The sequence below is a fragment of the Peromyscus leucopus genome, chromosome 17, assembly GCF_004664715.2.
Source record: "Peromyscus leucopus breed LL Stock chromosome 17, UCI_PerLeu_2.1, whole genome shotgun sequence".
NCBI lineage: Eukaryota > Metazoa > Chordata > Mammalia > Rodentia > Cricetidae > Peromyscus > Peromyscus leucopus.
The window spans coordinates 12589128-12601024 of NC_051077.1; the positions used below are offsets into that span (position 1 = coordinate 12589128).

General features: G+C 50.3%; 1 protein-coding gene across 1 annotated transcript in view; it reads right to left on the reverse strand.

Annotated features, from left to right (window-relative positions):
- Positions 1–4434, reverse strand: part of Tacc1 (transforming acidic coiled-coil containing protein 1) — a 59499-nt gene extending 55065 nt beyond the window's left edge. Inside the window, 2 exon segments of the mRNA XM_028854843.2 lie at positions 3020–3135; positions 4097–4434. Coding sequence (XP_028710676.1) covers positions 3020–3135; positions 4097–4260 — 280 coding nt within the window. The 5' untranslated portion in view covers positions 4261–4434.
- Positions 4435–11897: the final 7463 nt, after the last annotated feature.

Sequence of the window (11897 nt, forward strand, 5' to 3'; positions counted from 1 at the left end):
AAACAACTGAGTGTCTGTGGCTGGGGGGGTACAGAGGGGCGGGGCCCATCCCAGCCTCTATTCATTTACCAAAGAACCCGGCAGATTATTCAGAACAGCAGACTGGCAGACCGTTGAGGAAAGGCTGCCCAAGCCGAGGACAATTACAAGAGGCTTTCAAACAGCTACTTAACATACGTCCTGTGGGCTTTATTTAAATGTGAAGAGAAGGCCCACAAAAACAGCCCTTTCAGGCGTCCAGGCCTCCCTCCCCATCTGCCTGAGAGAATTCTGAGAGGAGAAAGGAAGCTATGGAGGCCAGCAGTATCTTCTTTACAGGAAGTACTGCGCACACCCCTTGGCACCCTATCAGTCCATGGGAACGAGCGGTCCTGACCAGCCCAGAGCTGGCTCAAGGTGCTGTGTGAGACTCCGCAGGGTACACACAGCACGGAGATCACAATTTCTAGTCAAAAAAAACAAACTGCAAAAAAAAAAAAGGGTGACGATACACCAGTAACTCTACCTCCTCTACAAAGTCCTGTGACTCGACTTCCCCAGGCAGCCTAGGAAGGAAGCACGAAGCTACATCACCTGTGGGCCCAAGAAGTCATGATCAACTCCAAGATAGGGGACTGAAAGTTGTTCCATCGCCCCCCCACCCCCCCCACCCCCCGCATGGTGATCAGGTGGTCAAGCCAGTGGGATGGAGAAGCCACCTCCAAAGGACATCCATCCCAGAGCCCCTCCTCCATAAAGCAGCCAAACAGCCTTGCCAAAAGGAAGGCAGGCCCAGCACTTGAGAGGCTGGGGCACGGAGTTCAAGGCCAGCCTGGGCTACACGGGGAGACTCTTTTATTAATCTCATAAACGATATCTTGGGTCAGCAAGATGAAGTGTTTACTGCTCCGCCTGACCAGAGACCTGAGTTCAGTCCCTACAACCAACATGGTGGAAGAACAGAGCCAATTCCTGAGTTGTCCTCCAAACACCACAGTGGCACGTGCCCCTACCACCACCAAATAATAAATGCAAAAAAACAATTTTTTTTAAATTAAGAAATATGGGGATTGGGGATTTAGCTCAGTGGTAGAGCGCTTGCCTAGCAAGCGCAAGGCCCTGGGTTCGGTCCTCAGCTCTGAGGGGTGGGGGGGTGGGGGTTGGGGGGGTGGGGATCATATGCCTGAAGCAGTGGTTGACAACTTTAATCCCAGTACCAGGGATGCAGAGGCAAATGGATCTCTGTTAAGTTCAAAGCCAGCTTGGTCTACACAGCAAGTTCCAGGCTAGCCATGGCTACACAGCTGAGGCCCTGTCTCACAAAAAAGAAATCAAAGCCTTTGTCACAATGAGTTGAACTGTGTCCCCAAGAAGATATGTTTAAAGACATAATCTACCAGAAATGTGCCCTTACTTGGAAATAGCACCTTTGGAGGTGCATCGAGGTTAAAATGAGGTAACACTAGATTGGAGAGAGCATTGTATATTGAATGACTGGAGTCCTCATGGCATGACCATGTGAAGACACGCTTACATGGAAACCCACCATATGATAAGGCCAAAAGGAATTAGGCTGCTGCAAGCCCAACAGCCCAAGGACTGTTGACCAGCAGCAGGAAGTTGGAACAGACAAGAAAGGAGTTTTTCTCCAGTCCCATTTTGATCAGTTCCCGGGAACTATGAGATTAAACTTGTGTTGAGGCACTCAGCCTATGGTATTTTCTTCAGATGACCTCCAAGCCATTTTCTATCTCACTCAGAAAACCTAATCATCATTAACATTGCCTGGCCTGCCTCTCACCTTGCTGACGTCAGCTCCAATGACTAGTCATTCCACTTGGGCAACACTGGCCTCTGGGGCTGCTCCTTCAGAAGGCATGATTCTCCACACCCTGGGGTATGCTCACTGCTTATGGGCTCCTCCTCTGCAGAAAGGGTTCTTCTCCCCCGCAAAAAATACACAAGTTTTGTCCCCTCAATTCTCCCCTTTTAGGAGTCTGTTCAAGCTGCCTTCTCCACCAATTTCCCCTAAACTAACGTCCAGCATTTACTGACCAGGCCCATAGGCCATGGCCCCTACCCACCCACCCCTGTTCTCCACAGAACTTAACACACCCCAACAGACAGATATATCTTGCTTTTAACCCTTAAAAGGTTCACCTCCCTCCAAAATGTTGCTTAGCGAGATCAGGAATTCAACTTCTGTATCACAGTGCCTCTATTTACTGAAGGAACAAATTAATTCCTATTAGAACAAGTGAAATTTTGTTCAAAACTATGTAACAATAAACCGAGCCGGGTGGTACGGGCCTATCATTCCAGCAGCTGAAGATAGCAGGACCAGTCCAAGGTTATATTCAACTACACAGTGAGCTTCAAGGCCAGCCTAAGCTATCCAAAAAAAAAAAAAAAAAAAAAAAAAAAAAAAAATCGACAAAAAAAGATTGCCATTAATTTAGTGGGCCAGAAGCATCTAGAATTAAAGGCCATGTCTGAGGTTGGGCTCTGGGGGGTACAGAAAAGAGTTATGTGTACCAGATTTTCTTGGTTAGACTGAAGGGCTCCCCACCGGTCTTCAGTAAAGGAAAGGCAAGGCAAGGAATTTTGAAACTGCTTAAGATTCCTAACTCAACAATCAACTCTTACCTATAATTTTGTGTCTAGCCACGCCCTTGTAGGAAAAACAACTAGACTGTGGGATCTGTGAAGCCAGACCTAAACATAACCCGACCAGTTACCGCTGCAACTCAGTCTTTACTTATTCGGGGTTGAGAAGGAATTTCTAACTGGTTGAGAGTATCAATAATCTCATACTCCAAATTCACAATCTCTCTTCAGAGAATGAAGAAAGCTTTGGATCATCAAATGACCAAAGCGTTTATTTCACAAAACAAAAGGCAAGGGCCTTCCAAATCAACAAGGAGACAACCTAACTTCTCTCAAGTGGTGCTCGAGGTACACACACACCCCTTTGTATGCCCCCCCCCATTTTCCTTTTTTAAGTTAAAACCAAAGAGGTAGAAATTTAAAGTTGTATTACCTTGGGTTTTGGCCTCAGGTTCTGTCAATCCTAGTGGTGAATCACAAGACTCCTTGAGAGGCGATCTGATTGGAGTTTCAGCTTCAGGAGTCTCAAAATTACCTTCAGAATCCGAGCTGCCAAGGGGGAAAAATGAGGCATTACCACAGTCAACGGTATTTCCAACTGCCTTTAAAAATGCACTTTTTCACAGAGGTGCGGGGGTCCAGCACCTCGGTCTAACTTTGCAACCAACCAATCAATCCTCAACCCGGCTGAGAGAGGCTGCAGCAGTTTTTCAGCGGATGCCCAGCCAGCATCCTCGCTCCCCGAAATCTCTTCCGTCCTCTGGAGCTTCTCACCGGGACCACTTATTTTTGAGGTCATCTTTGCCTTTCACACCCGAAAGGGGGGTGGGGGGGCAGGTTTTCCAATCGACTCTTTTCCTTTTAATAGACCCCTTTTCCAGGGGCTTAAAACATTAATACCACCCCACCCCCCCAAACTAAGCCAATTCTTTCATGCCCTGCTCCTTGGTAGGCCTCTACCTGTCTGAAAGTCACTCGAGGCTGCAAATGCCGTCACCTGCCTTCCACAATCACACGTGTGACAGACAGCTCAGCAGAGACCACCATTTCTCACCAGCTGCCAGGGGCCTGTCATCATGCGATTCCTCTTTTTACCACGGCTGCATTTTAGGACACTGCGGGGCCGAGCAGGGCGGGGGAGCGATTTCCTGCCCACCGTAGTGGGGAAAAAAAAGCTACAAATCCCACCTGGCCTCATCCACTGACACTACCCGGTGTGACAGTGTCGGGAGCCGGGGTGTCGACGCTTAGGGAAAGCGACCCCGGCGCACCGGGTGCGGAGACTGCGGATGCGGGGCTGGGTTCAGAAAGCTCACAAGCCAAGACAGGGGACGGAAAGCACACTGGGCAGACGCAACACGCCCGAACTTTCGGGTGGCACAGCGGGGGGACCCGGGGACCCCCCCACACACACACACACACATACGGTGGCGCGCACACAGCAGCAGGACCCGCGGGGTCGGGGAGGACGGCGCGCGCCGGCATCTCGGCTGGGATGCGGGGTACTTGCCTGAAACTCAGGGATTTGGTCTCGGCTTGCGAGTCCTCCTCCTCCTCGGGGTCGCCCTCGGGACCCCCGGCTTCTTCCTCCCCGGCGCCCGCGCCGCGGACCGCGGACCACGTCCACTTGGCCCACTGCACGGGCGACAGGATCTGCCAGGGGCTGAACGCCATGAGCGCGGCCGCCCGCCCCTGCGGTGGGAAACGGCGGCCTCCTTCCTTCAAGATGGTGGGGCCCCCGTGACAGGCGCCGGCAGCGTCGCCGGCGACCCGCGGATGTGGCTCCAACGAGCGCCGTCGGGCCGGGCGCAGCGCTTCCTCCCACGGCCCGCAGCGCCGCTCGCCCCCGCGCCGCGCCGCGCCGCCCGCTCGCCCCCGCGCGCCCCCGCCCACCCGCCTCTCCTTTCCCTCCCTCCCTCTATCTCCCCCTCTCTCTCCTCCTCCTCCTCTCTCTCTCTGCACCGCTTGGCTCCGGGGTCCCCTCCCGCCTCCAGCAGCCCCGGCCGCCGCGGAGCCGCGCCCCTGGAGCCGCCCCCTCGGACCGAACTACTGGATCGGCGCGCGGGGGCGACCGCTGCCGATCGGAAGCGCGCTGCCGCCACCACCACCACCACCACCACCACCCCCCGTCGCCGCGCTGGTCGCGCCCGGCCTGGGTCCGGCAGGGGCGACCCGACCGCGCTCGCCCTCCCCGCGGGGACCCGCGCCTGGCTGCTCGCGGCGCTGCTCGGCGCGGCGCCGACGTCCGTTTCCGAGCGTGTGCGCGCGCCGCTGCGCCTTTCCTCTTCCCCTTTCATCGGCTCTTCCTGCCGTTAGGACTTTATGGCGTGGCGGACGCTGGACCGCACAGAAGTTAAGCCCTTTATTTAAAAACAAAAACACACACACACAACTGGGAACCTAGGTAGACTGTTGTACCCGCTCCCTGACATCTCCATCCCCATTACTCCAGCATTTGGAAGGTTCCCCCAGCCAAGACAAGAATTGAAGATGCCTTGCCTGGACCAAACCACACTTCACAGGGGCTCTGGAGTGGCCAGACCTAGGATAGAGGCTACAAAATTGCCCCCTGACAAGACAGCCTGAGCGGTTTCCCGTTGTCCTTTCTTTTCATAACTTGAAGGCTTTTTTTTTTCCAGATAATTTCTAGGGCTTTGGTTACTGATGTCATTTGCCGCTTCAGGACAAAGCCAGCAGGCCTGATGACCACAGCCTGTGGGATAAAATCGTTTTATCTTTGGAGGCGAAGAGAAGAGTTTGTTTGTTTGTTTGTTTGTTCCTTCATCTTTGAAGGATTCAGAGAAGGGACTGCCCCAGGCCCTCTCTCCTAGTGAACCCGCTGTCTCCAATTCTTGAGATGCTTGGTGCGACGATAATGCGTGTCTTGTGCTGCTGTCGTTTCTCAGTCTCTGAGAATCTGAGATGTGGCCGCAATTCCCACAGAGAGTGCGCCTCCAAAATCCAGGCCAAGGTCACGCCGAAACTTGCAGGACACGGAGGATCTCCCCTGAGAGGAGTTGGCACTGTGCAGACTGCTGATGAATCACAAAGGTCTTACACACTCAGTCACAAAGCAAACATGGGAGATAAGGCTTGGCGGGTATCCTGCCATAATGAAAAGGCAGGAGGATGCTTTGGAATCCATTGCTGCTTCTTGCCAGAGATAAACAAGAGTGTCGTAAGACTTGGAAAAAAAACAAAGTATGCAGAAGTCATTTTGTTTTAGGTCTACAAGAACTATGCCAATGCTATCCAACTGTTGGTCACCAAGTAAATCTTTAGCTTAGAAACCCCTTAGGTTCCTCCTTTTGATACAAGTATCCTGTGGCCTGGAAATAATGTAAGGCTGTAGCCGGGTCTTGATCATTCTTCCTCAATAGTGCTAGAATCTTTTTCCCTTCTCTCCATCCTTGGTATAGTTCCTGTGCACTCCCTAACCCTTTAGAATGTCAGTCTCTTAGCTGGCTTTCCTCTGCCTAGCTGATCCTGCTTCCCTGGGTCCCTCAGAGGGGACCTAGATCTAACCTTTATATGCCCAAGAACACCTCGGAGATCGTAAAAGCACACATTGACACTGGGATGTAGCTCAGAGGGAGCAGCTTGTCTAGCATGCACAGGGACCTGAATTCCATTCCTAGCCGTAAGGAAGGGGTGAGGGGGTGAGGGTGCATAGACAGTTGTATGTGTATTATAACGTCCTTGAGGAATTGGCAGAGGGTAAACCTGGCAAACGATATCTAACTTAAGGCAACATCTAGCTTAAGATATCGGCAAACAATATCTAAACTTACTTCTAGAACAGTTTTTCTTGGCCTGTGGAGCTTTCTGCATCCCTGAAATACACCTCTTCTCCCACCTGAGCCCCAAGTCTCCCCCCCCCCAAAAAAAAAGATCCCTGACCTTGGCTAGCCAAACTTTTCTCATCACCCGGCTCAATGGCCTCCTGTGGGAAAGCAACTCTATGCTGTGTGTCTTTCTTATACCTGAACATTCATGGAGACCATGACTGGGGCCCTTAGTTGAAAGAGTGAAAAGGAGCATTCTTAGTGACCTGGGGACAGCAAGCATAAGCCACGCCTGTCTCAGGATGCAAGGTCACCCTATACTTAGCACAGCATATGCAACGCGTTTATTTACGTATACTCCTCCTACTTTTGAACCATAAAATCCCAAAGGCCAGAGACCATGTCATACTTATGATACATTTTTGTCTCTCCAGAAACCTAAGGACAAGAGCACACAATCAATTGATGTTCAATAAATTATATAAACAAACAGACTAGTTTCCAATTGTCTTTCCAAGTTTGACTAAGCTCCCAGGGAAGCTACATGTTTTGTTTCGTTTTTTTTTTTTGAGACAGGGTTTCTCTGTGTAGTTTTGGAGCCTGTCCTGGAACTCACTCTGTAGCCCAGGCTGGCCTCGAACTCACAGAGCTCCACCTGCCTCTGCCTCCCAAGTGCTGGGATTAAAGGCGTGTGCCACCACCACTGCCCAGCAAGGGCAGCTCTGTACAGCAGCAGCTTGAGATGACAGAAGCAGACACCCACGTTTCCAAAACGCCCGTCTTGTTTCGCGTCTAGGTCTCAGAGTCAAGAGCAACAAGTAACTTGCTCGCTCTGTAGCCTTCACGGAAGTTGAGTCAGTCTGACGCGTCCGTTTCCCTGTAACTCTGGAAAAGGCGGACCATGGCCTAGCTGCCACTCTGAGCCTCACTGAACAGAATGTCTGCAGATACATAACCGAGCAGCCAAGAAACCTACTTGTTTTGGAATTGACCTTAAGCTGAGAAAGGGCCTTTTATTCTTTTCCACGGCTTCTTGCCCTTCCCAGAAGCAATGGAACAATATAACAAGAAAGTCTAAAATACAATTCCCCGGGGCTGGAGATGTAGCTCTGTGGTATATAGCAGGTGCTTAGCATGCATGGGGCTCCGGGTTCAATTCCCACTCAAAAAAATAACTCCTTCAAAGCATGCTACAAATGATGGCCAGGTCAAGCATGATGTAGCAACCAAGTCTACAGAGGGGTCTGCAAAATGGGTATCTTCAGTAAAAGTTAAAGAAACCGAGGGGGGGCTGAGAGATGGCTCAGTGGTCGAAAGCACTAATTGCTGTTGCACAGGACCCAGGTTCAGTTCCCACCACCTACAAGGCTACTTACAACCATCCTTAACTCTAGTTCTAGGTACTTGACACCCTCTTCTGGCTTTTTGGGGCACCAGGCATGCACAAGTGGTATACGTACATACATGCAGGCAAAGCACACATGCACATAAATAAATCTACAAATCAACCGAGTAAACAAACTCTGACCGCCTAAGATAACACTCTGCTGGCCCGAATTCTTGTCAGGCTCCCCTAAGCCTCAGCATGCTTCCACCCTGAGCTATCTTTGTTCTCCTAGAATCTAGTTTTATCCGGAATCCTGCAGGTTCAGTTGGGTGAAAATCTCCACCCTCATTCTCTCCCGCGGGCCTGCCTTCAGTAAGAATCTTGTCAAGTAGGTTTAGCCGGAATCATCCCGTGGCCCCCCCAGAACTTCCTCTTAGTAATTTTTCAGTCAGTGACACAACCTCACTCTATGCAGGTCCCTGCCTATAGATACTCACTTGTCCTTGCGTTTGGGCTTAAACCAGATCTCTATTTTACAAAACACTAGCAGGGTCGTCCCTTAAATGAAGTCTTCCATATTTAACAAGAGTCACAGCAGACCTCCCGTTAACAAGCAAACCATTATTTCGTAGCGTAACCACTGTGAGAAGGCCTGTAAGGACAGGGTCAGATGAGAGAGGCAGGTCAGGTGAGGCCTCACTGTGACCAATTTCTCTACATAATAGACCTGTTAAGGAGTGTAGACCTTGCTGGAATAGGGGGAGCAAACACAAGAGCCCACCCAGCTTATCAACGGGCATAGCTCTCTCATAGCTGAGAGATCCGGCAGGCCCCGTTACCCATCTTCCATACACCACCCAAATCTTGGCCGTTATACGATATCTTTTAATATCATAATTGTTCTCGCTCATGTAAACCGTTGAAATCGGGTGCAGCTCAAGGACCAGCCAAAGTCACCTCGTGTGCACCTTCTAGGCCCACGGAGAGCATTCATGCTTTAAAGCAAGGAAGTCGTGGCTCCATTTAGAAAGACCGTAGATCATTCTGGAAGCAACTTTGGGAGGCCTGGATTAAAAGACTCAGGACTGAGAGACCCAAGAAATTGCATATTGTCTGCCTGGAAACTGCGCAGATAACAGCTCCTCTCACAGAAGCAAGATTCAAATTAGGGGTCGCTTAGTTCTTTCAGTCCACTTGGTCAGTAAGTTATGAGAATGTAAGTAACCCCAGCACTCGGGACACACTATTACAGCGGAAGGAACAGAAAGTCCAGGCTGCCTTAAAAACAAACAGAAACTATTGTTGACCACCCGTGGACACAAGGCGGCATTTACATAAGACGATATGAATGTGAAGAGGCGAGGAGAGAGGGCAGGGCCACGGTAGCACTCGGGAATCCCAAGAAAGTGCCTGTTTTCTGTCCTTCTTTATTGAGATAGGGTCTCACTACCTAACCCTGACTGGCCTGGAACTTGCTCTGTAGCCCAGGCTGGCCTCGAACTCCCAGAGTTCTTCCTGCCTCTGTCTCTCGAGTGCTAGGATTAAAGACATGTACCACCGTCCCCAGCTTCATGTCCACTGTCTAACATCCAAATGAAATTTTCATCTGGTTAAACCCGAACTCAAGATAATCCTCCAGGCTCAGCCTCCATAGTGTTGGGACTATAGGAGTACACCACCATGTCTAACTACAGTTTAAGGATTTGATTGGCGGTTGGCAAGACAGCTCTGCGGTTAAGAGCACTTTCTGTTCTTCCAGAAGATGTAAATCTGGTTCCTAGCCACCCATGTTGGGAGCTGTGCTGGCTAGTTTTATGTCAACATGACATAACCTAACCCTAAACTCTAACCCTACAGTCATCTGAAAGGAGGAAAGTCAATTGAGAAAACCCGGCCTTCGTAAGATACGGCTGTAGGCAAGCCTGGAAGGCATTTGCTTAATTGAGATTGATCGGGGAGGTCTCAGCCTATGGTGGATGGTTCCATACCTGCGCTAGTGGTCCTGGGTTCTATAAGAAAGCAGACTGAGCAAGCCAGTAAGCAGCACCTCTGCATCAGCTCCTGCCTCTAGGACCCTGCCTAAATTCCTGTCCTGACTTCCTTCAATGATGGACTACAAAGTCAAGTGTAAGCCAAAGAAACCCTTCCTTCCCCAACTTGTTTTTTGATCACAGTGTTTCGTCACAGAAATAAAAACCCTAACTGCAACCTCTTGGAACTCCAGCTCCAGAGGATCTGACACCCTCTCTGGGCCTCTCCGGGCACGTTCATACATGTGGCACACCTTCACACAGACACATGCACATACAGATAAGTAAAAATAAATATCTTTAAAAAAAAATTTTTTTGATGAGCAAAATATGTGCCTAACTCAACCAAGATTAAATGCCAGAATGAGAGCTGAGAATGTGGCTCAGTGGTAGGGCACTTGTCCAGTATGCTCAGGGTCCTGAGTTCAACACCCAGTCCTGCAACAAGTAAATAAAATAAATAAATAATTTCCAGATTGATGATGCAAGCAAAATTGCTAGGCTTCTCCAAACCCCTTAGGAAAGGTACAGGCCTCTGCAAATTGAAATAGCAGCTAGCAATGGTACGTAGGGCCTCAGTGGGACCCGGGTAGAGCATCTCTAGTCTCCACAGGATAACGATTTCCAAGAGATGAAGGAATTTCCTTGGTGGGCATTACAACAACCTGACTACTGACCGCTCTCCCCACACTGGCCAAGCTCAACACCCACAGCCGCCGGCTTTTTCCTCCTTGCCTTCTCAAAGCCCAGAATGTCCCTAGGATGTAATGGTAGGGTCTTCTACCGATAAGGCTCTGATAAGGCTCTTCTAATCAAGTGATTTCATCGGTCCTCACAATCCCTCCCCTCGGGTAGACAGGCTGGGTGAGATTTATTCTCATTTGGGGATAAGGTAACGGAAGCAGAAAAGGCAACCTGCCAGCCTGAAGTCACAGACAGGGCAGGGAAGTGCTCGTCTGCTGCCCTAACTCTGCTCTCAGAACTTGCTCTTCCTTGCTCTCTACCCTAGGCGGAAGCCGACTCACCTCCCAGCTCCACTGAAGTCCATCTGTCGCAACGGTTCTTCTGCCTGTTCCCTCCTTCCCTGGACAGCTTACTAAGCCACAGCTGGGAAGAAGACTGTGGCTTGCTTGCTGCTATAAAGAACTACTCTGTGCCAGGCGGTGGTGGCACACACCTCTAATCCCAGCACTCAGAGGGAGAGGCAAAGGGAGGCAGAGGCAGGCGGGTCTCTGAGTTCAAGGCCAGTCTGGTCTACAGAGTGAGTGCCATTTCTGGCAGGAGGCCGGTGGTCACCCCACATGCTGTTTGGTCCTCCCACAGTCCCGGCACAAAGTTTCTGCTAATGCCCGTACAGCACTGTCCATAAGAGCATTGGACAGCTTGTAACTATGTTAACATCGTCTTATCGAGAGGGTTGCGACTTAGGTTGATGTCTTAGTCTTGGGAGAGGGGTGTTATCATAGAGCCCGTAACTGTCATCACTAAGGGATGACAATGTTCTCTTCACTATCCAGCCACACCCAAATCAAGGAATGTGTACTCCCCATCTACCCTGAAAATTACATCAGAGAAACTCCTTCTTAAATCTGTTTGTTTTTCAGTCTCACGATGTGGTCCTAGTTGGTACGAACGTACTCTCCTGCCTCTGTCTTCCGAGTGCTGGAATTGTCTGTGTGTGTGCTCTGTTAGTTTTCAGAGACTCTGGGGACGACTACACCTGTTTTATGATGTTTACAATAAGTAGGGTCATGAACGACCCAGGTGTGTTGGGGTCTTTGCTGTTCTCATTCATCGCTGTCACGCTTCCTGGCTCTGTTTATAGACCCCATAAGGAAGTTCACTTTAGGGGGCTGGAGAGATGGCGCCTGAGAGCATCGTCTGCTCTTCCAGGAGACCTGGGTCAACACCCACATGGCACTTCACACCTGTCTATAACTCCAGTTCCTGGGCTTCTGACACTCTCATACAGACAGACAGACAGACAGACATAATTAATAAATGATTAAGAAAAAAAGAAAGTTCACTTTAGTTCATTACCCTGGGATACAAGGAGCAGTTGTTTTTGGGTTTTTTTTTTTTGGGGGGGGGGGGTGTTTCGAGACAGGGTTTCTCTGTGCAGCTTTAGGGCCTTTCCTGGAGCTCACTTGGTAGCCCAGGCTGGCCTCG